The sequence below is a fragment of the Canis aureus genome, chromosome 25 (genome assembly GCF_053574225.1).
Source record: "Canis aureus isolate CA01 chromosome 25, VMU_Caureus_v.1.0, whole genome shotgun sequence".
NCBI lineage: Eukaryota > Metazoa > Chordata > Mammalia > Carnivora > Canidae > Canis > Canis aureus.
The window spans coordinates 22,615,447-22,641,104 of record NC_135635.1 but is presented as its reverse complement, the minus strand read 5'-3'; the positions used below and the strand labels follow the sequence as shown (position 1 = coordinate 22,641,104).

The 25,658-nt window shown below is 35.9% G+C and overlaps 1 protein-coding gene across 10 annotated transcripts in view; it reads right to left on the bottom strand.

Moving 5' to 3' along the window:
* DNAI7 (dynein axonemal intermediate chain 7) overlaps nucleotides 1-25,658 on the bottom strand; it is a 65,907-nt gene that overhangs the window by 31,638 nt on the left and 8,611 nt on the right. For 8 of the 10 annotated variants that reach the window (XM_077870698.1, XM_077870700.1, XM_077870699.1 and 5 more), the window contains 7 exons: nucleotides 17,495-17,579; nucleotides 15,924-16,015; nucleotides 13,164-13,265; nucleotides 12,226-12,363; nucleotides 6,262-6,408; nucleotides 3,768-3,871; nucleotides 1,655-1,967 (listed from right to left, as the gene is read on the bottom strand). In XM_077870698.1, the coding sequence (XP_077726824.1) occupies nucleotides 1,655-1,967; nucleotides 3,768-3,871; nucleotides 6,262-6,408; nucleotides 12,226-12,363; nucleotides 13,164-13,265; nucleotides 15,924-16,015; nucleotides 17,495-17,579 (981 nt within the window). The remainder of the gene's footprint in view (nucleotides 1-1,654; nucleotides 1,968-3,767; nucleotides 3,872-6,261; nucleotides 6,409-12,225; nucleotides 12,364-13,163; nucleotides 13,266-15,923; nucleotides 16,016-17,494; nucleotides 17,580-25,658) is intronic. The other 2 variants (XM_077870701.1, XM_077870702.1) reach the window with 2 other exon arrangements.

Sequence of the window (25,658 nt, the reverse complement as noted above, 5' to 3'; positions counted from 1 at the left end):
TTATTCTGATGTAATAGTTGAAATGGAATTTTGCAATTCCATATATTCTTAGATTATCTAATAATTCCTATTCTGATTTCAAATTTGTATTCAATCTAATTCTTAACCCTTCCTTGTGTTTAAAGAAAATAAACCAATAAAACAATACGCATCTTAGGCACTTATAGAAAAACCTGCTATTTCTGGTCCTTCCTAAAATGCAGATTGTTTATGGCCAAACAAAACGGGTACTTAGTTCTGAAAAATACTACAGAGACAGTGCTAACGTATTAAGTAAGTAGCTTGAAAATCCCAGAAATAGAAAAGAACAGGAACCAATTAAGGGAATGTGATTATTAAGTTGCCCAAATATGTTACTATGTCTAAAGATGTCAAGTTTTAAGAGAGCAGTATAATACTTTAAGAAAATCAATTTTACTTTATAAAATTCTTTCTTACTTTTGTAAGTAATGTAAGATGATCCCTTAGTTTGTGAAGGTATTTACTTCAAGATTCCATGTAATGGCATGTTTCCTTGAGTTTGAAATACAATAAACAAATATAAATTTGCTTCAAAGCTGTTCAGGTATGACCCTAAAATAAAACTGAGCAATTCTTGTGTTGAACTTTAGAATACTGAAGCAACAGGCTGAACTAACTCTGAATAGTGACTATTGATAGAAGGCAAGAAGGAAATTGATACATTCAAAGTTGAGCAATTGGCAAGAAAGTGACTATCAGACAAGTTCTAGTTGTTTAGGAAAACATCTTAAGAATGCTCCAGGGGAATCTAGTAACATTGACTACACAAAGAAAAAATGTATACTTAAAAAATGTGTATTTAAAAAATGTGTCCTGGCCAACAAGCACATGAGAAAATGCTCCACATCACTTGCCATTAGGGAAATACAGATCAAAACCACAATGAGATACCACCTCACACCAGTGAGAATGTGGAAAATTAATAAGGCAGGAAACCACAAATGTTGGAGAGGATGTGGAGAAAGGGGAACCCTCTTGCACTGTTGGTGGGAATGTGAACTGGTGCAGCCACTCTGGAAAACTGTGGAGGTTCCTCAAAGACTTAAAAATAGATCTGCCCTACCACCCAGCAATTGCACTGCTGGGGATTTACGCCAAAGATACTGACGCAGTGAAACGCCGGGACACCTGCACCTCGATGTTTCTAGCAGCAACGTCCACAATAGCCAAACTGTGGAAGGAGCCTCGGTGTCCATCAAAAGATGAATGGATAAAGAAGATGTGGTTTATGTACACAATGGAATATTACTCAGCCATTAGAAATGACAAATACCCACCATTTGTTTTGACGTGGATGGAACTGGAGGGTATTATGCTGAGTGAAATAAGTCAATTGGAGAAGGACAAACATTATATGTTCTCATTCATTTGGGGAATATAAAAAATAGCGAGAGGGAATAAAGGGGAAAGGAGAAAAAATGAGTGGGAAATATCAGAAAGGGAGACAGAACATGAGAGACTCCTAACTCTGGGAAACGAACAAGGGGTGGTAGAAAGGGAGGTGGGCAGGGGTGGGAGTGACTGGGTGACAGGCACTGAGGGGAGCACTTGATGGGATGAGCACTGGGTGTTATTCTATATGTTGGCAAATTGAACACCAATAAAAAATAAAATTTAAAAAAATGTGTCCTACCGTTTGTACTTCAATATCACCTTGTTCCTCACATTTTGTTTCTTCTTCTTCGTGAACAGAGTTAGACTCATTTTCTAGTTGTTTACTCTCTTCTGGGAGCTCTTTGCTGATTGCTGCTTCTACACTCTTGACTTCATCTTTGACAAACTGTGGTATTCTGGTAGTATGTCCTTGGAATGATGTTGAGATGGGGCGCAGTGGTGTGACATGATCATAGTGTGTATGTAGGAGTCGCAAAGCAATGTCACTTGTTGCCAAAATCCTTGGAATTTCAAATCCAGTTTGTGTTTCAGAGAATCTGACACTTTTGTACCTGTTAATAATTACAACAAAAAGGAGGAGACCCTATGAAACTAAGTCTGTTGAGAATGTATACCTAAGCAATATTTCTCTTCATTTGAATTTTGCCAAAGTTTGGAGTCCCAATCCATGCTTGCTTGCTTTGTGGCATTTGGACCCAGTTGTTAATGTCATACTTCTCAAAACACTCTCTTGGTGTCTATGACCCCATACTCTTCTCTTCCACTTCTGGCAAGTCCTTCTCTGCTTCCTCTGTATGGTCTTCTTCCTAACTGTCCCTTAAAAGTTGACATTACTCTGCTTTCTACCCAGGACCTCCTACAACTCCCCTCAACATACTCTCCTTAGATATTATTATTTTGATGGCCTCAATCATAACTTAACAGGAATTTTTAACATGAGTTCTATGTTTCCTGGGGGGGGGGGGGGTTGCAGGGGAAGAGGCATCCTTCAATGGGTTTTATGAGGTCCAAACATGCCCTTACCTATGATGAGTATGTGTGATAAAGTTCGTAAGAATGTATGACTCCCCAAAAGTTAAAAAGTCCTGATCTATAGGTCTCCTCAAAACAGATCTACAACTCAGATATTTTTCAATGCCTTCAGACAGTTGAACTTTGCTATTTTATAAGTATGTAAACTCAACAAGTCCAACATTGAACACACCATCCCTGCAACCCCTCTATCACTATCAAATAAAACAAAATTTGTTTCTGCCTCCACTATTCATTATCTTAGTAAAAGGACACCATCTAATTCTCTTCTTAAATCTGGTAGCTAATACAGGGCTATCCATTTTACTTCTTTTAAAATTATACAGATTAATTTTTTAGCCAGAAGCTTTTTACAGGAAGTTTATTCAGCACTTGAGTAATTAATCCTTCATGTTGCATAACTAGGCTTTACAAATCTCTCCTACCTTGGGAAATTCCATAATCTATTCCAATAGAGTTTAGAGTTTTCTGGTGCTCTTCATTGCTCCACAGTCATAATTGTCAGTAGTCTTAATTGACAGACTGTAGATTTTTATTTCATTGCTACATAAAGGTGTAATTTTAGAAGCAATTAAGATCCATTTTTAAGCTCACGTGCAGCCATGGTTGGTGCTACCAATGCGAACACCCATAGAGAGAATTCAATTGAATAATTTACTTGCAAATTAAGTTCACACAGATATGTACAATAACAACTATATCACAACTGGACAATTTCTTTTGACATTTATTATACCTTCCAATTTCAAAAATAATAAAATGTGGAAAAGTATTGATCTTTGAACAAAGATTAATTTTTTACTCTTCTGTATGTAACACATTTTACAATGAAAAAGGATATATTGCTATATTGTCTCATTAGATTTGAAGACAGAATATTTTAAAGCAAATGTAACTTGGAAAATATTTTGTTCCTTCCTGTTACTAAATACCAAATTAAAGTCCAATTCTTTCCATTCTCATATGACTAGTCTTTTCAGAGCTGGCACCCTAGAACCTAGGCCTCCTAGCATATACTTTGTTTTTGTTTTTTTTCCCCTGCCATACTAACTCAATTAATTTGAAATGTTGAAGATTAAGCAGCAGAAATGATCATGAGTTTATCATTATCACTATCATTTCTCAGAAAGATGCTATTAGCTAAAAATAACATGCCTAAGGTAAACAAATGGCAGGTCTGTGATACAAACTCCAGTTGGTTGACTTCCTAACATGGGTTTTTTCTAAATATACCATACTAGTATGCAACAGCCATCTGCTTAGTCATCATGAGGCAACTCCCAATATATTTTAACCTACAGTATCACCCATGGGAATACCTTGGATTCTTCTTGAGGTTTGCCCACACATATAGAGTAACATTTTCATCTTGAATGACTTTTTCCATATTTCCACTGTCCAGATCTGCTAATGTACTAGCTTGCTATAAGAAGAAAAAGAAAACATTATAAAAGACGAGAGGCCTCATAAACTATGCAACTTAGATGAGTTATTTCATCACTTAGGTGTTAGATTCGTTACTTAAGAGAGTAATTTGGGTAAAAGTATCAAAATAACAAAAAAATTGTTTAAAAAATTATCTTAATGATACAAATGATTTATTTAATTACTTAACTAAATGTGCTTCACAACTGTGTCTGAGGATTAAAGTTGTTCCTATATTCCTAGGATTACTATTATATTACCCTTTCCAATTTTAACATTATCATGACTTTATACACATGCTTCTTTATCTGTACCTTATTTTTTTTAAAGGGTTTTATTTATTTATTCATGAGAGATACAGAGAGAGAAAGAGAGAGAGGCAGAGACACAGGTGAGGGAGAAGCAGGCTCCATGCAGGAAGTCTGATGCGGTGCAGAAGCAGGCTCTATGCAGGAAGCCTGATGCGGGACTTGATATCAGGACCCTAGGATCATGCCCTGAACCAAAGGCAGATGCTCAGCCACTGAGCCACCCAGGCGTCCCCTTTATCTGTACCTTAAAATGTAGATCAGATTACTGCAAATGTTAGTCTATTTCTGAATATTATCAAATTTAGAAAAAAAAATCCAGTTTATGAAATCCAAATGAGTCATGTTTTATTAGTATTACTTGATGTCCAACACCAAGTACAATTTGTGGATGTTCTTAAAAATCTTTTAGTAAAGATAGCTTGATGCATATTAACTCTCTTAAATGGCTTAACTAAGTCAATATTATATGTATTTAGTTGCCATAATATAAAAACTTAGAAGTATTGGAGATTGAATTTATTGCCAAGTTTTAAAAAGTCATTGATTTTCAGTTTAGTAGTTTTTAAAAAGTAATTGTTCCTCAACAACTTTTCACCTAATTATTTAAGTGAAAGTGATTCTTATCATTCATTACACTGAGGATTAAAAAATTGTGATTTTCTGACAATTCCTTCTACATTTATCAGACAGCATTCTTCAATAAAGAACTATTCTTTCCCCCACCCCTCTTTTCCCCCTTCCTTTTTTGGAGTACACTTTAGATCTATGGATTTTTATTCAATGTACTATAATCAATTACAATTATTCTTTCTGATATTCAAATTATTCCAAAATTTGACCAGTGGGAGCCCCTTTAAGCTGGTTCGGTCCCTTTGGATATGACTCCATTTACTATCTGAGCATTTATTTGCTTTTTTTTTTTTTTTTTTAAATTTTTATTTATTTATGATAGTCACAGAGAGAGAGAGAGGTGCAGAGACACAGGCAGAGGGAGAAGCAGGCTCCATGCAGCGGGAGCCCGATGTGGGATTCGATCCCGGGTCTCCAGGATCGTGCCCTGGGCCAAAGGCAGGCGCCAAACCGCTGCGCCACCCAGGGATCCCTGCTTTTTAGCACAAGATAACTCCCTTCATCTTTCATTTTCCCTACTCCCAGCCTGGAATTGGCTGTCTACCTCAATTACATCTGATTCCACTTTATGAATTAAAAAGAAGCCTGGTTCATACTGATTTTTCCATTTTGAATTTAATATTACAGTATTTTTTCTAATCTCCTTTCCTTTTACATAATGTATCCTTTTTTATCTTAAAATAATCTCAATTACTAATAATTGTAATACATTTCCTTGCTTTTCTTACAATATAAACAAAATAGTTCCAAAATTACATTATGAATATTACTACTAAAAATAAATTTAGTAAGAAAGAAGTTGACTCCTTCTTTGCAGTATTTAGAACATATTCTACTAAGGCTATACAGAGACCAAAATAAATCAAAAGATAAAATATGCCCCCCACCCAAAAAAAGTGTAACTTTGTTGTTTTCTGATTTAAAGAACAAAATAAAACAAAAATAGCCATAGAAGACATTCATGGGATAGGATATTAGCCAAAATTTAAATATGAACTGGACATTAGATAATGGAATTAGTACTTTCTAAGGTATAATAATGATTTTACAGTTATATGGATATTATTATTAGTGACAAGATATTTGGGAAAAATAGAGTGACTGACTACCAATAATTATGATCTTTATCAATTGACTTCCTAGAGTAGTGAATGTCTAACATATAATGTTTCGTGAATTTATTTTCATAGTGATCCTAGTAAACCTTAGCAAGAATAAGAAAAAAACTGGACTTTAACTATACTAACAATGTTTTTTTTCTTTAGAAATATTTATGATTGTTAAACTGGATAAATATATGACTTAAAGTCATAAATATATGACTTTTTCCTAGCCTTTTAATTAAAAATATACTGGATTTTTATCATATAGTATAAAATTTTAACAGTCAAAAAAGTTAATCAAAAAAAAGTTAATCATAACTTAGAGGCAAAATAATAACACTTACTCTGAGAAGTATTTCTGTGGCTATATTAAACTTAAGATGAAGGAGCTCCTGCATTTCTAGAACTGATCCTTGGTATTGTATTATATTTTTATCTTCCAAATAATATGGTGGCGTTTCCAATAAAATTAATTTCAATTTCTCAATTAACTATAAAATAAAAACAAAGTAAAAACTTTATAAAAATAAATTAATCTTTTGAAAACTACTCAAAAAGTGAAAAGGGGATATTCTATCTTTTGAATTGAAAAACACATCATCAGTAAAACATGATAAAAACCTTTTATTTATTTATTGTATTATTTAAGATCATGGAAAAATAAAATATTTCCTTCCAGGAACTCCATTGTAAGAATTCCCAACTATGTGTAACAGTATTTTCATTAGCAAGTTAATACAGCAGGGACAGCCTGGATACCTATGACTATGGAACAGTAGAAATAATAGTATAACAACAATAGTATAACAACAAGAGGATAAGAAGAGAGTTACTAATATATATTGAATGTTTATGTAGGAGCCCAGGGCAGGCTACCCTCAAATGCACCAAAAAGACACAATATTTAACATTTTGAATTGAATTTTTACTAATCTACTACCTCAGCCCAAATTGCACTTAGAATTCCTCACTAACTCAAGTTCACTAACACCTCTTTTCCTTATCTTGTAAATTCCTCACAAATCTATTGTTTCTTTGTTTAAAATGTGCCTGCCTTCGTCATTTCTTTGGGTCACAATTTCATTATTGGATATCCATATGCATGTAATAAAATAGTCTTTTTTTCTCCCATTAACCTGTCTCATGTGAACTGAATTTTCAGTCCAGCTGAAAGACCTTGAAGGGTAGGAGAATTTTCTCTCCTACACTTACTATATGCCAAGAATTGTTCTAAATGCTTACGTTTTAATTCATTCTGTCTTCATCATAACTCTATGAGCTAGATACTGTTATTGTGTCTATTTTTATAGATAAGGAAAACAAGGTTTCAACTGTAAGGAGTTTGGGAGATCCCACCCATCCTAACAAGTAAAAAGCTCAACAGACTGAAAAATCAGCAAGTCTTCTTTGATCCACAAGAGGGAAGGAGAAAGGGCAAACACCTGCCCTCAAGATTGGAGGGACCTATACTTAGGAGCAAAAGCCACTGCAGAAACCAGTGAGAGGTAAAAACTGAATTGTAAATGACAAATTATTGGAGGCTCAGTGTAGACAACTCTTGAGAATTAAAAACTCCAGGAGAGGGATCCCTGGGTGGCGCAGCGGTTTAGCGCCTGCCTTTGGCCCAGGGCGCGATCCTGGAGACCCCAGGATCGAGTCCCACATCGGGCTCCCGGTGCATGGAGCCTGCTTCTCCCTCTGCCTATGTCTCTGCCTCTCTCTCTCTCTCTGTGTGACTATCATAAATAAATAAAAATTTAAAAAAAAAAAAAAACTCCAGGAGAGCACAGTCCTGGAAGGAAAAGAGCCCACAATATTGTTAGATTTACCTCCAAAAACTCTACCAGGTTCTTACAATAACTACAGGAGTAAAATCCCCTCCTACTTCTAGCAGAGGAAAGGGGAAAGGAATGATTTTGAAATATGCCAGAGTACTCTGTTCTTAACAAGGCCCAATCTTGGGGGGAACTAATTAGAGCCTAATCTGCAGGAATTTTATCTGAGCCTAACTCACCTGGGGAAAAGAAAATACACAACTCCAGCTGGCTCTAGCCATTCCCTTCCACCTAAGAGGGAATAAAAAAATTAAAAACACGGGCAGCCCCGGTGGTGCAGCGGTTTAGCGCCGCCTGCAGCCCGGGGTGTGATCCTGGAGACCCAGGATCGAGTCCCACAGCTGGCTCCTTGCATGGAACCTGCTTCTCCCTCTGCCTGTGTCTCTGTGCCTTTCTCTCTGTGTCTCTTATGAATAAATAAAGAAAATCTATAAAAAAAATTAATTCCTTTAAAAAAAAATTAAAAACACTTGTGAAGTTCTCTGTACAGAGACACAGGCATAGGATTACTAAAAGATTGAGGCCTAATTGCAGGACTATAGGATTCTTCCCCTCCCCTTACCTTACCTCACAGTCACATTATTACAGTATTTATAGTACCTCCTTTTACCTGGTACATCATGTCCAGCTATCAGGAGAAAATTATAAGCCATACCAAAAGGCAAAAACCACAATTTGAAAAGACAAAGCAAACATCAGAACCACACATGGCTGAGATGTTGGAATTACCAGACCATGAATTTAAAACAACTATGATTAATATGCTAGGAGCTCTACTGGATAAAATAGATAGCATACATGGATGGGCAATGTAAAGGAGAGAGATGGAAATCCTAAGAAAGAACCACACAGAAATGTTAGATCATCGGATACTGTAATAGGAATGCCTTTGATGGCATGCCTTTGGTGGCTTGTTAGTAGACTGGACTCAGCTGAAGAAAGAATCTCTGAGTCAGAGGACATAGCAATAGAATCCTTGAAAACCAAATGGCAAAGACAACAAAAACCTGAAAAAAACAATTTAAAAAACAGACAAAAATATCCAAGGCCTGTGGGACAACTACAAAGGATGTAACATACACATAATGGGACTACTAGAAGGAGGAAAAAAAGAGAGAAAGGAACAGAAGAAATATTTGAAATAATAATAACAGAATTTCCTAAGTTAATATCAGATGCCAAACCACAGGTTCAGGAAGCTCAAAGAACACCAAGCAAGGATAAGTGCCCTAAAAAACTACACTTAGGTATATCATTTTCAAACTACAGAAAATCAAAGATAAGGAAAAAATCCCTACAGGAGCCAGAGTATAAAAATACCCTACCTTTAGAGGAACAAAATTAAGAATTGAATTTAACATCTCAGAAACCATACAAGCAAGAAGAGAGTGGAGATATTTAAAGTGTTGGGAGAAACAGAGGCACAGCATGATCAAGGGACAAGAAGTAAGTGGCAAGATTTAGTTTTGAACACTGACACAGATAATACCTAAACAATTTCTAAATTAAGAAAGGCAGCATAGTGGTCTAGGCCAGTGTGGACTCAAGTCAGAAATGCAAGGCTTCAATCCTAACCACTTCTTATTAGTAGATCTTGGGCAAGGTATGTAATGTCTTTGTGCCTCTATGCATCACTGTGCCTTCTTCATTTGTAAAATAGGAATAATGGTGCCTACCTCATAGGGTTATTATAAGAATTCAGCAAGTTGCTATTTCTAAAGCCTGGCATAGTATTAGTTAAGAACTTGCCAAATGAATAAATTTGATCATTTGGATCTCTGTGTTTGCCATGGATGGCATCACTGCTATCCAATTATTTGTTCCTCATGTGCTGCCTGCTTTAGTTTCCTATTGCTATAATCATCCCCCACTTCTGTCTCCTGTTTTGTTTTACTTATCTTTTTCTCATTTTCCTCTACTATTTTTTTCTACTTCTGTAACCCATTCTCATAATAGGAAGATGTCATTTCCAGCTCATCACTGATAAACTCTACTACTTCTTCTACTTCCCCTCTCTCTCGGCTTTTGCAGAGCACTGGATCCCTAGACCAGCATCATGCCATGACAGCCTGGCAGAGAGGATGTGCAATGGCAAGACCGCCTCACAGTGTATAGGAGGCTCCGTGGAGCCTTTGGAAAGTCAGAGTAAGATCCATCAAAAATCTCTGACTCAAGTCACAGTTTCTCTCTCTTCATATGTAAAATGGGTCTCACAAGCATGTTCAGATCAAATGCATGTTAGGTAGAGTCTGGAGTTACTCAATCTTACAACATGTAAATGTGGAGTAAACCACAGTGACAAGAAACACAAAACGTGGTGATGCATTGTAACAAAAAACATTAGAGGACAATAGGACCAAGAGCAGTGAATTCCTTCCCGTTTCTTTTTTTTTTTTTTTTTTTTTAGTTTTTATTTATTTATGATAGTCACACACAGAGAGACAGAGAGAGAGAGAGCGAGAGAGAGAGAGAGAGGCAGAGACAGAAGCAGGCTCCATGCACCGGGAGCCCGACGTGGGATTCGATCCCGGGTCTCCAGGATCGCGCCCTGGGCCAAAGGCAGGCGCCAAACCACTGCGCCACCCAGGGATCCCCTCCTTCCCGTTTCAACAATGATACAGGTGAGTCTAGTGTAGATTCTTCTATTCAATCTAAGTTAGGATTTGTTGGGTTTCCTGAATCTGAGGGTTTGTATCCTTCCTCAATTCTGGAAAATGTCAGCCATTTTCTCTTTGAATATTGTCATTCCCTCAGTCTTTTGCATCTCCTCCTGGTACTCCTTTTCAGTGTATTTTAGCCTCTTTTCCTCTATCATACATGTCCATTAACTGCTCATTCATATTTTCCATCTCTTTATATCTGTGCTATACTCTGGTACATTCTTCCAATCCAACTTCTGATTCACTTGTGATTAAGAATTATTTTTTTTGTTTCCCTTCTCTAAGCTAAAGATGAGCCAAACAAGTTCATATCTTTTTTTTCCTTTTTTTTTTTTTTTTTTTTTTTTTTGCAGAATAGGCATTTCCCCTATTATCCACAGTAACTTTTTGAGGCTCCCAGCCATATAAGGAATCTCTGATTCAAGTTGCCACCTTTTATGTACTCTAGACTTTGCCTCCTGATGGTCCTTGAAACTAATGCTAACCTAAGACTTACTAGAGAGAGGAGCCTCTGGGGATGTGGCTTCTCTGGGAAGCCACTGACTTTGAGACATGCTCACTTTTTTTTTTTTTTTTTATTTTCTCACAGAGAGGGAGAGAGAGAGAGAGAGAGAGAGGCAGAGACTCAGGCAGAGGGAGAAGCAGGCTCCATGCACTGGGAGCCCGATGTGGGATTCGATCCGGGGTCTCCAGGATCGCGCCCTGGGCCAAAGGCAGGCGCCAAACCGCTGCGCCACCCAGGGATCCCTCACTTTTTTTTTTTAAGATTTTATTTATTCATGAGAGACACACACACATACACAGAGTATTTATTCATGAGAGAGACACACACACAGAGAGAGAGAGAGACATAGGCAGAGGGAGAAGCAGGGAGTCCAATGTGGGACTTGATCCTAGGACTGCAGGAGCATGCCCTAAGCCCAAAGCAGATGCTCAACCACTGAGCCACCCAGGCATCCTGAGACTTGCCCACTTTTCTTAATTGTTTTATGGACTCAAAGATTTTCCCTTACTTGGTTTTGAACTAGGAAATCAATTTATTTAAGATTTATTTATCTAATTTAGAGAGAGAGACACAACATGTGAGAGAGAGCATGAAAGTAGTATAAGGGACAGAGGGAGAGAATCTTCAAGTAGACTCCCTGCTGAGCACAGAGCCCAATGTAGGACTTGATCTCATGATCCTTACGATCAGAACCTGAGATGAAACCAAGAGTCAGACACTTAACCAACTGAGCCACCTAGACATCCCTACGCAATTAATTTAAATATCATTTTTAAAAGTTTTTTTTAGCATTTTTAAGTGCATCATAAAATGGTAGTTCCTCAGGGTAGCCTATTCATCCTATTTGCAGAAATACAAGGTATAATATTCTTACTCATCTTTGTACTTTCATGCTTAAAAAAGTAGGTGCCTGGCACATAGTTATCATTGAAAAACATCTGTAGTGAATCACAGAATAGTAAAAAATTTCAACTCAGGATAAAATCATGCATTTTTCCCCAAAGTTATCTAAATAAATGGATACAACTTGACTTTTTTTCCTGCTTGGATTAACACACATAATGTTTCACATTTATGTTATGCTGACCTTATCTAAGGTGGCAAAGATAAAAAATAAAAATAGAAGTTGTAAAAATAAAAAAGAAAATGAAAAGATTAGCAAATATTTTTTCTCCATAGCCAAGCAAGTAGTAGTGTTATTAATTGGCAAGTACCATAGTTATTCAATTTATTTCTATTTTGAAGTCAATATCAGACAATTTGTAATTTAAATAATTTAAAATAATAGAATAATATTCCAGTACCTACATTTAGCACTAGTTTACTCTTTGCAATCACTTCCTCAAAGGTCTCATTTGTTTCTTCTTTCCATAGACTAATGAAAGTATTAATTTCTGGGGCTATTGAAGGATCAGGACTCCCATCACATTGAATGTAGTGTTTCCACTGTGGAATAAAAATGTCTGAAAGTTCACACTGATGAAAATTCAAAGATTAAGTAACTTTTTTCAAAGTATCAGTTCTCATAATCTAGTTTTCCCAATTTAGGCAAAAACATTGACTTTAAATATCTCTAAAATAACAAAATTCTCTTCATCAAAATAATTTAAAAGCTTCCATAATTCAAATAAATAGCAATTCTAGTATCTGTCATATTTTTAAAACAGTATTTATAAGTCGGTTTTGTCTTGCTTTCTTCTCTAATCATATAACTTCTATATTTACAACAGCCAACATGGGCTAATTTCTACTTCTCAAATTGTTACTAATTATAAATGCCACTGGCATTTTAGTGTGAGTTCTTCCATTCATTTTGTAGTCTATGCAAATTCTACATTTGGACTTACCCTTTTTTGCTTAAGTTATACCACAATCTTTTGCCATATTATTAGTTTTTCCTTTTACTCCTGATAATCTTTATTATTTCCAAATTATGCTATTCTGAGCAACACTAGATTACCCTAAATTCAGTTTTCTATTTTAATTTAGACTAATTTCCTCAGTATAGATTCCACAAAATTAAATCAGAGTCAAAATATGTAAAAATTTCAAGGGTCTTATTATTGACAAATAGTTTTCTACAAAGCTAGGTGAATTTACTTTGCTACATGCAATATGAGAACTTTGTCAGATTACACATGTTTTACACACAAACTTAGTGTGGGAAGGACTGAAAAGGATATCAGATTATAACTCCCTCTTGTGGCACAAAAGTATTAGCTCACTTAAAAAAAAATCAGTCTTACCTGAGAAAGCAATCTAGTATCTTGTTTCAATTTCTCTGCTTCAGGAAAACACCTCTCTAATAAAGAAAGTTCTTCAAGTTCTTCATTTCTCCTTTCTAGATCCTGTTGCATGGGGATAGATACATTGGCCAGTTCTTCAATTTTAGCTTTATGTTTCACAGGTAGTATCTAAACTTTACTGGTAAAATACTTAGTTTCAAAATGAACACTAACGTTAGCTTGTATGTACCTGGTATTTCCAAAAAGTTTCACCTGCAACAGTGGTTTGGTTTGCGACTCCTGGCAGGTCCCCAAGACTCTTTAGGGATATGAGAGGTCAAATCTGTCTTCATAGTAACACTAAAACACTATTCACCTTTTTTGCAGCATATACATTTGTACTAATGGTGCAAAATGGTATAAAATTGCTGTTGCCTCAGCACAAATCAAGGCACAAGCTGTATTAGGGGATCACATTCTTTGGAGGAGAGGGGTGGTAAACAGCCAGTTTCACATAAGAGTGACCTGATGAAATAAAAAATTATAAATTTTATTAAATGTCAACTCATCAGTATATGTCTTTTGGTTATTCTGTGTGATAAAATGGGAAGTATGTATAAAGCACTTCTGCAATATATCAAAAGACAAGGCTGTCTTGAGAAATAAATACTTGTGCAATTATTTGAGTATTTTGGCAGACACTCTCAAAAATGAATGAAATAAACATGTCACTTTCAGGAAACAAAAGTATTTACTACCAATGATAAAATTCAAATTTTTAAAAATTTATTTATTTATTTATTTGGTTTTTTTTTTTTTTAATTCAAATTTTAAAGGGGCGCATGGGTGGCTCAGTCGGCTGAGTTCAGGTTGAGATCAGTTCATGATCTCAGGGTCAGTTCAGGTTGAGATCAGGTCATGATCTCAGGGTCATGGGATCAGGCCCCAGGCCCCACATTGTGGGGCTCCACCCTCAGCAGGGAACCTGCTTGAGATTCTCTCTCTCCCTACCTCTGCTGTCTTCTGTACTCTCTCTTTCTCTCCCAAATAAATGAGAATCTTTAAAAAAATTTCACATCTTAAGAAAGTTGTATCTACCATGGTGAGCTTAACATTTTCTCCTTTCTGATTTGATTAGAGATGACATTAATGCATGTGATTGTTGATAATAATAAATATGTGTCAACATTTATCTTTATTATTTTTAAGATTTTATTTATTTATTCATGAGACACACAGACAGAGAGAGAGAGAGAGGCAGAGACACAGGCAGAGGGAGAAGCAGGCTCCATACAGGGAGCCCGATGTGGGACTCGATCCCGGGTCTCCAGGATCAGGCCCTGGGCTGAAGGCAACACTAAACCACTGAGCCACCCAGGCTGCCCTGTATCAACATTTAAAATGAAATAATTCAGTAAACCAAATTTTTCCAAGCAATGAATACATATTACAAAATCATACATGATAAAGAAATGGTAAAATAAATCTATTTAAAGGGTAAAATAAATCAATGTTTTAGTGTAACAGAGCATGAAAACATCATTGATATGACTTCAGATTCCTTATTGAGAAACAATGACTTACTGAGTTTTAGTATAGTATCAAAAAGAATATTCACAATTATCTGAAAGGCTATTAAATATTCCTTTTTCCAACTATGAATCTATGAGGCCAGATTTTCTTCATATACTTCAATCAAAACAACACATTGAGGGACCCCTGGGTGGCTCAGCAGTTTATTGCTTGCCTTTGGCCCAGGGTGTGATCCTGGAGACCCAGGATCCAGTCCCACACTGGGCTCCCTGCATGGAGCCTGCTTCTCCCTCTGCCTGTGTCTCTGCCTCTCTCCTCTCTCTGTGTGTGTGTCTCTCATGAATAAATAAATTCTTTAAAAAAAAAAAACAAAAAACACTGAAACAGACAGAATCCTGAAGTAGTTATGAGAATCCAGCTGTGTTTTGTTAAGTCTGACATCAAAGAGATTTTAAAAATATAAACAATGCCACTTATTTCCCAAATTTAAAAAATATATAAAGTGTCGTGATGGATGTTAGCTAGACTTATTGTAATAATCATTTCACAATATATACAAATATTGATCACCATGTTGTACACCTGAACCTAATGGTACATATCAATTATAACTCAATATACATTATATATAATATGTATAGTTGTTTTCTTATAATATAAATACATGTTAATATATTTATTTTTATTAATGTTTATCTTTAACAATATTTACTGTCTGTTAATATGTTTTAAAATTTCTCAGTTTGAGTTTCTAAAATGGTAAACATTGATAGATATAACCCACATAAACAAATCTCCTTGGGGGTCTTCAATTTTTAATACTTATGAGGTTGCCCTCTGATCAAAATATTTCAGAACTACAGAGCTGAAAAATTCTGGTGAAAAAGAGAAGTAAAACTAGAAAAGGAGAGGTAGAATTTGAATTTTAGGGGAGGGGGTTTCCTGTTTAATTATCTACAAAACAGACTGAGAAAAGTAACTTAATGCTTACAAGCAAGGGCTCTGAAGCAAGACTATTTATGCCTAAATCCTGGCTCTGCAACTTATTAGCCTCTTACTTTCTCTATTCCTCAATTTCCTTATCTGTGAAATGTGGGTAATAATTTCATTAACTTTCTGGTAGGATTAAATGAGTTAAATCAGGTTATATAGGCCTAAACATTAGTGATAGATATGGGGGAGTGACATTACAGATCTGATAGCCATATAGTTTTGTCTTCATTGATAACAATACTAATGTTTATATACTTTTGATTCGAGTTGATTCCATTTTTCTTTCTCAATCCGTTCTAGTTCAAGCCTTTCCATTTCTTCTTTTTCATATTTCACACGGGCTTCCTCTAAAGAACCAAAAAAAAGTTTTTTCTCAGTGATTAAATCAATCTATTTTTAAGCCCTTAAACTTACATAAAATATTTTCAAGATTTAAGGATAGTGGAATATTTTATAGAAGTCACAACCCATGTCATGGAGTAGAAATAAGACAAATACTGGATTTCTTTAGAAAAGTAACATGAGGGCAGCCCAGGTGGCTCAGTGGTTTAGCGCCACCTTCAGCCCAGGGCATGATCCTGGAGGTCTGGGATCGAGTCCCGCATTGGGCTCTCTCTATTCAAGAGGAGCCTGCTTCTCCCTCTGCCTGTGTCTCTGTGTCCCTTTCTCTCTGTGTTTCTCATGAAAAAATAAATAGTCTTTAAAAAAAAAAAAAAAGAAAGAAAAGTAACATGATTCAAACTTTCCGGCCAAGAAAATAGCCCTATAATGATGTTTCTCTTCCCCAAAAAGTTTATAGAAATCCAATAATAATTATAACCAATAAAAGAGGACAGATCTATCATGAGTAATTAAGATCTCTTATGTGTAAAATCTTCAGATTTCTGTAAGTTTATGACGTCTACATCATCAGAAGCAATTACCTTAATCTTCTCTTGCTTTCACTATTAAAAACAAAATACGAATACATGTGGAAAAATATGAGTTTAATTCAAGAAAACTTTCCCCAAGATCTAGATCCCGAGATTGTATTCTTATCACAAGTCACCTAACAAGGGTTTATAATGATTATACATAAAAAATCAACATGGAACCTGAGGACAGACTTTTAAAACCTGAATTTGAATCCATAAATATTCTTAATGCTAAAAGTTACAACCACTTGAAATATTCAGATTTTTTAAATTGCCTTTTAGTATTTTAAATACTGATGTTTTTATAAATTTTTAATTGACTTTCTTTTTTACAAATGAAAATCCTCTTTAAATTTGGCAAATAAATATTATTAAACTATAAGAACTTAGGCTACTGTGTACAATTCTTGCTAGTATCTATTTCCCATATTTAATGCATTTGAATTTCAGAATTCTTAATGTACAATTAGCCTACTTCCCCTAAGTTCATCAGTAAATACAAATGCTTCAAGATAGGGCTGCCAGAGTTAGCAAATAAAAATACAGGATGCTCAGTTGACTTGAATTTCAGATAAATGAATTGCCTCTTTTTTTTTTTTTTTATTTAAGTAGGTTCCACATTGCATGAGACAAATTATCCCAAATTATCCACTGTTTATCTGAAATTCAAATTTAACTGGGCATTCTGTATTTTATCAACTCTATTTCAAGATATACCTGAAAATGATTGGTATGTACTAACAACTTTCTGGGTGTCCTTTAAACAGCAGATATCTATTATAAAACAAATTAAATTTGAAAAATTGGAAGAGTTTTGAAAATTCTTTTTAAAAATATTGCCTGGGATGTAGAAACATCAACCTATTGTTATATTCCCTGCATATGAAAATAGTATCATTGTGTATTTTGTACCTTCCTCTTTTTGCCGTCTTTCCTCCTCCTCTTGTAGCTGCTTTAATCGTTCAGCTTTGGTGACTTTCTTCTTCTTCCTGCCAGACTTAAATGTCACAACATAACAAAAGGCTATTAATATGCACCCAAATTACTTTAAAACACATATCCCTCAAATAGTAATTATGAAAAACACTTTTGCTTCCATGAATCCAGTCTTTCATTCATTCAAGTAAGACTATCCATTATGTACAAAGTCATGACCCAATGCATTAAGAACAAAGTATGGAAACAAGTAAAAAAAAAAAAAAAAATAGGTATATAAGTCATTCAAAGGCAAGAGTGACAGTGACAATTTAATTACTATACAATTAATACTATGCAACTAATATGCAATTTAAATAATTTTCTCATTCTCAGTTTCCACATCTTTAAAATGGTGGTAAATAAGACCTCATGTTGGAGTGCCTGGGTCACTCGGTTGAGTGTCCAACTCTTGATTTCAGAAGAGGTCATGATCTCAGGACTGTGTGTCAAGCCCCAAGACAGGTTCTGTGTTTAGCATAGGGTCTGCTTAAAATTCTCTCTCTCCCCCTGCCTATCTTCCCACTCACATACACATTTTTTCTGTCTCTGTCTCTCAACTAAATAAATAAAATCTTTAAAAAAGGCCTCTTTTTGTTATTGTAAGGATCAAAATAAAATATATGTAAAAACAGTTTTAATACTACTAGATGCCTAGAAAGATTAATGACTGACTTTTATGACTGACAGATATACAGAGAGTTATTTAACAAGTTTAGAGAAATGAAAAATTATTTTCAACACCTAGAATGAAGTAAAAAATTTTATAGAGCAGGTCGTATTTAAGTTTGTGCCCAAAAGATTTTAACATTCAGATATAAGGGGAAGGTATCTCAGGAAGAGGGAAATTCAGGCAACAAGATATGGAAATGGGATTGCACTGGAAAGGCCAACAAATTCATGGGTCCTGGGAGATTCCAAGAAAAGGTGATAGACATGGGAATAGATAAGAAGACTGGAGGCTATGCTATAAATGACATTATTCTAAAAGAAATGGTAACCCAAAAAGCTATTGAGATAGGCTGAGGCTATTAAGAATATAATTTTGAAAATGAATCTTGTATTAGAAAAAAAATGATTATGAAGAGGAACTATTAAGAGTAGTTACTAAAACTAAAGTCATGACAATGTAATAAACACAGCAGAATCAATCCAATAAGTATTATTTAAGCTAACTTATTTGATAATGATTGAAACTGGAGGCAAGGACAGCAATAAGAGTAAAAACAAAACAAAACTGTAGTCCAGAACAAGTAAATTTGGATGAAATAGTGTTGAAAGAAGTTTAAATATAATTAGTATGAGGTGCTGGTAGAGCATCCAGGCAATATTTGCAGGCACTGAACCTAGAGAACTGAGGTTTAGCAAAGAGGTCAGGGCTACAGAATACAAATTTGAGAACTGTCTTGATGATAACCACTGCCTCCTCATTTCCCTAAGGGAAAGTATAGAAAGAAAAGAACACTATCTAAAGTTACTAATCAATAGAGTGGCTAATCCCCAGAATATACAGACTTTTGGATGACGATCTTCTCTCCTTTTGGCTCACCCACTTACTGCAGAATGCTCCGTTGGAATCTCCAATCCATTAGCCCTACCATTTCTTCATTGACCATTAAGCCCTTCATTCTTTCACTTCCTTACCCAGGTTAGGTTTCACAGCTCATCACCATAATCACTAATTTATATATTTTCACTTCCCTTATGTTCCTGTCCCTCTGAGAAGCTTAGCTGGCAAACTGTTAGTTCTATCTAGTTCAACTCAAGTCTCCATTTATTCTGCGCTGGCAATATGAGCAGCTGAATCTTGTCAGAGAAAAATACATGAGCTCAAATTTATGGAGCACAGATTTTAAATAGACTTTGTACCATCCAGTGTTCCTACTACTGTTTCATTCTCCTCACTCTTCAAGCCTACAAAATCCTCTCCTCTTTCCTATGTTCAGCTATTGACTTTATCTCTCATAACACTGGAAAGAATAATCTCAGTTAGACACCTAAGTCTTTGAACCTACCTTTGGTTAGGTAAATCTTTGCCTTTCCTCCCTTTATGGTATGGTCTATATGTACCTTCTGCCACCTTTACACTGGATCCTATCCTTTATGGCCTCTTTGACAAGCCTTGGCCCCCGTAATTAATACCTCTAGTTTTTCATAAATTTTTCCCTCCCCAGATTTCACATCCCTCTCCATTTTTTGCTCTAATTCTGTTATCCTTTATATATCCGATATCCTTATATAAGACCACCTAAAAGGCTTGCCTACCTTCCTGTTTTCTGCATGGCTCACTCTAATCAGGCTTTCACTTCATTTCTATTGCTCCATTAAAACCTCTCCCGTCAAGGAATCTTAAGATGGCCAGTCTGACTTCATTTTTCAGTACTAATAAATGGGAGGAGGCAAGATGGAGGAAGATAGGGGTTCTCAATTCCTCTGGTCCCACAAACTTACCTAGATAACTTGCAAAACATCCTGCACACCTGAGTTCAACCTGAGCTATAAAGAGTGAACAGCTGAAATGCCACGGAGAGAAAAGTGATTGCTTCTGACAAGAAGATGGAGAAGATAAAAGGCAGGGGAGGGGCAAACTGAGGCATGAAAGCCAAGCCCTGGACAAGTGGGAACTTTAGAAATCTGTGCCTGAAAGAGTCTTCCCTGACTGAAAAGTGCTCAGTAGGGTAATAGGGCAGAATTGCAGGAGGGGCAGTGAAGCCTCACTATGGGGGCACCCAGGAGAAAGCTCCACAAACCACGGTAGGATCTCGGTAAAGGGCTGGAATGCCGCAACCCTCTGAGGCATTTGGGAGAAGCCAGCCGGTTACTCAGGCCAGCACAGGAGCTCCCTTTACCCTAGAACCCAGCAATGGATGGAGATGGCTGTCCTCTGTTCCCTTTGGGAGACACAGACCCCGGGAGGGCACGGGACAGCAAGAACTCTCCTGATGCTAGGCGCCCTTCAGTTCCTACAGATCACTGCCCCAGCGCTTGCCCCCAGGAGCATCTAGGCCAGTGCACCGGGAAACTGCGGTTTGGTACTCGTGGGGAGCTCTTGCTCCAGAGCTGGAGATCTGGCTGCCACCATTTATTTTTTTCTTCCTTTTGCCTTTCACCTGGGAGAGGCAGGGCCTCTAGGGAACAAACACCTCACAGGATAAACAGCTCATACTGAGCAGGGCCACCCGGCAAGGGGTGAGGCATCTCTACCCAGGCACAGAGACCTGAAAATCAATGCAGCAGGCCCCTTCCCCGGAAGACCAGCTGGAAGAACAGGGGAAGAGCAAGTTTACTGACCAAACAGCCTGGAAAGCTCCAGGAATGAGGGAATATAGTATACAGAACTAGAGGTTTTTTCCTTATAATTCATTTCTCAGGTTAAAAATTTCCAGTATTTTTTTTCTTTTCCTGCCTTAACTACAATATTTTACCAACTCTTCATTTTTAAGCCTTTTCCTTTTTGACTTTCCTATTTCCACAATTACATGTCTTAGATATATTCCTCATTTTAGGATTCCCTTCAACGCATTCAATTTAATTTTGGTAGATATATGAGTTATGAGTTTTTGTTTTTTTGGTTTTTGTTTTTTCTGTCTTGTTTTGTTTTATTATGGTGGAAGTTAGTACCTTCTAACGCACAGACCAAAATACACCCAGAACCAAGTGGAACACCATGTTGGTTTATTCTGTAAGACTATATTCTCTCCTCCTTCCCATTCTGCCTCTCTCTTTTATCTTGTTTCTGTTTTTGTGGTTGATGTTGGGTCTCTATATAAGTTTTCCTGGTTTATATAAATTGGAATTGAGCATCTTCTAACATACAGAACAAAATACACTCAGAACCAAGAGGATCACCCTCTAGGTCCCCTCAGTGGAACTATATTCTCTCTCCACCATAACTTCCTCATCACCCCTTTTTTCTTTTTTTTTCTTTGTTTTTTGTTTTTTTATTCTTACTTTTTTTTTAAAAAAAAATTGTTTTTCACTTTAGTGGTTCTTTTATTTTGTTCTGTTCCTTTTCTTTTATTTTCTGGTCTCTGACCTCTTCAGAATTGTCTAGGATGTATTTTACTTAGGTCGTGGTTGATATTTTGTACTCTGCTCACTCATACAGCCACTCTACACGACACAAAATGACTAGAAGGAAGAATTCACCACAAAAGAAAGAACCAGAAGTAATACTCTGCCACAGACTTGCTGGATGTAGATTTAAATACCATGTAAAAGATATAATTCAGAAGTACAATTATAAAATTACTAGTGTCTCTGGAAAAAAGCATAAAGGACCCTAGAGATTCTCTTGTTACAGAATTGAGACCTACCAGGCCAAAATTAAAAATACTTTAACTGAGATGCATTCTAAACTGGATGCTCTAACTGCTAGGGTTAATGAGGTGGAAGAGAGAGAGTGTCATAGAAGACAAGTTGCTGGAAAGGGAGGAAGCTGAGGGAAAAAAGAGAAAAACCAGAGCCCATGAGGAAAGGCTTAGGGGGAAAAATGATGGCTTGAGAAGGAATAATATTCATCTTATTGGGATTCTAGAAGAGGGAGAGGGAGAGGGAGAGGGGGAGAGAGAGAGAGAGAGAGAGAGAACCACAAAGTATATTTGAACAAATCCTAGCTGACAACTTTCCTAATCTGGGGAAGGAAACAGGCATTCAGATACAAGAAATAGAGAGGATCCCCCACTCCAATCAACAAAAACCATTCAACACCTTGACATTTAATAGTGAAACTTGCAAATTTCAGAGATAAAGAGAGAATTCTAAAAGCAGCTTGAGACAAGAGATTCTTAACTTATAAGGGGAGAAATATCAGATTAACAACAGACCTATCCTATCCACAGAGACCTGGCAGGCCAGAAAGGGCTGGCAGGATGTATACAGGGTACTAAACAAGAAAAACATGCAGCCAAGAATACTTTATCCAGCGAGGCTGTCATCAGAATAGAAGGAAAGATAAAGAGCTTCCAGGATAGACAGAAACTGAAAGAATATGTGACCACCAAACTGGCTCTGCAAGAAATATTAAGGGGGACCCTGTAAAAGAAAGAGGGAGCCCAAAGAAACAATCCATAAAAACAAGGACTGTATAGATAATACTATGATACTAAATTCAGATCTTTCAATAGTTACTCTGAACATAAATGGACTAAATGATCCCATCAAAAGATGGAGGGTATCAGACTGGATAAAAAAGCAAGATCCATCTATATGCTGAGACTCATTTTAGACCTAAGGACACCTCCAGACTGAAAATGAAGGGGAGGAGAACCATTTACCATTCAAATGGTCCTCAAAAGAAAGCTGGGGTAGCAATCAGATATATCATATCATATCAGATAAATTAGAGTTTATACCAAAGACTGTAATAAGAGATGAAGAGGGACACTATATCATATTTAAAGGTGCTATCCAACAAGAATACCTAAGAATTATGAATATTTATGCCCCTAATGTGGGAGCAGCCAAGTATATCAATTAATAACCAAAGTAAAGAAACTCATAGATAATAATACATTAATAGTAGGAGACTTCAACACAGCACTCTCAGCAAAAGACAGATATTCTAAGCAGAACATCACCAAAGAAACAAGGGCCTTGAATGATACACTGAACCAAATGCATTTGACAGATATACACAGAACATTTCATCCCAATGCAACTGAATACACATTCTTCTCATGTGCACATGGAACTTTCTCCAGAATATACCACATACTGGGTCACAAATCAGGTCTCAACTGATACCAAAAGATTGGAGTTTGTCCCCTGCATATTTTCAAGACCACAATGCTTTGAACTAGAACTCAATCACACAATGAAGAAATTTGGAAGAAACTCAAACACAGAGAGGTTAAAGAGCATCCTACTAAATGATGAATGGGTGAACCAGAAAATTAGAGAAGAATTAAAAAGATTCATGGAAACTAATGAAAATGAAAATACAATTGTTCAAAATCTTGGGATACACCAAAAGCAGTCCTAAGAGAGAAATACAGCACAATGCAAGCCTCCCTCAAAATTTGGAAAAAACTCAAATACACAAGCTAAACTTCCACCTAAAGGAATATGAGAAAGAAGAGCAAATTAAGCCTAACCCAAGCAGAGAAGAGAGATAATAAAGATTAGAGCAGAAATCAATGAAATAGAGACCAGAAGAACTTTAGAAAGATCAATGAAACCAGGAGCTGGTTCTTTGAAAGAATTAATAAGATAGATAAACCCCTAGGCAACCTTATTAACAAGAAAAAAGACTCAAATTAATAATATCAGGAATGAAAGAGGGGAGATCACAACCAATACCACAGAAATACAAACAATTTCAGTACAAATAAATGTGCTCATACAAATCTTCAAGCTACTTTATGTTTCATAATGAGCTAGGTATAAACTAATCCTGCATTGTTTTAAAAAGATGCATTTTTAATGTTCTGATCCTAACACCACGTACATTTTAGGGTCAACATGAATGTCCCATAGACATCAGGACTCAAATTTTAGGCAACCAAAGCCTGTTCGTGAATACAGAGCTTTCTTGAGAGGGGGTTACATGTCAGTCAACGCATTTTAAGTTGAAACTATAGTAAGCCAAAAATGCATTTAATACACTTAGCCTACCAAACATCATAGTTTAGCCTACATTACCTTAAAAGTGTTTAGAATACTTATATTGGCCTACAATTAGACAAAATCATCTAACACGTCTCTTTTATAATAAAGTACTGAATAACTCATGTCATGTATTGAATATTGTACTGAAAGTGAGAAACAAAATGGTTGTATGGGTACAGAATGGTTATAAGTGTTTTGGTTGGCTAACCTTCTGATCAGGTGGCTATCTGGGAGCTGTGGCTCACTGCCACCACCCAGCATCAGGAGAGAGTACCATACCACATATCACTAGCACAGGAAAAGATCAAAGTTCAAAATTTGAAGAATGGTTTCTACTGAATATGTATCACTTTTACACCATCATAAATTTGAAAAATCACAAGTAGAACCATTATAATTTGGGGACCATACATACAGTGTTCTAAAATTAAAATAGGATTTAAAGTAGAGATCTGAACAAAAACAAAACAAAACAAAACAAAAAAGATCTGAACAAAGGGAGACAGAACGTAAAGACTGCTAACTCTGGGAAACGAACTAGGGGTGGTAGAAGGGGAGGAGGGCGGGGGGTGGGAGTGAATGGGTGACGGGCACTGGGGGTTATTCTGTATGTTAGTAAATTGAACACCAATAAAAAATAAATTAAAAAAATAAATAAATAAAAAATAAAAATAAAAAAAAATAAAAAATAAAAAGATCTGAACAATAGGATCCCCCCCCCCCTTTGTCCATTCTTTACAGTTCTATGCTGGCTGGTACTTGGACATCACTCTTAATCCATTCAAATAAAGTCAATTCAAAGAAAAGTATTCTAAGTCCTGTAAAATCTCTTCATTGATGTGTTACTAAAAGAATTCAAATATCAAAATTTTATTAATAATATCATTTTCTTTACTGAAAGAACAGTCATAATTATTAGCTAGAACAACTGGAATTATCTATGTATTCATCAATTTAAGAGGCAATTTTCCCCTACAATCTAACCAATGTCTTCTGATATTACATATATTCTATGAAGTACAGTACTTTCTGGGGAAAAAAATATGCTATAAATGCAGTGATAGACCTTCTGATAATGTACCTTTTCTGTAGTCTTGTACAATTTTTCTAGCTTTTGCAATGACTAATACTGATTTAAGTAATTTTTCACAAGCATCTTTAGTGAAAACATTAAGCCTATTTACATTTTTTCTGATACATTTAACCTTTCTTCATTAAAAAATTAATATTATTTTTGGAGTCGATGTTTTATCAATAACTTACATTGTGAGAGGATTTTCTGCATCACCGTTTCACAATAATCTCACAGGTAATGTCAAGACAAAGTATTACCAGTTCCACAACTCCAGACCACAATATATAAAAAATTCAGACTATCTCATTCCTACTAATGTCACATTTCACCACAAAGAACAAAAGAAAAAAGTCCCTTGGTACCTTGATTAGAGAAAGCTTGGCCAAAAATCAGTATTTGAACTGTCCCTTAGTTTTA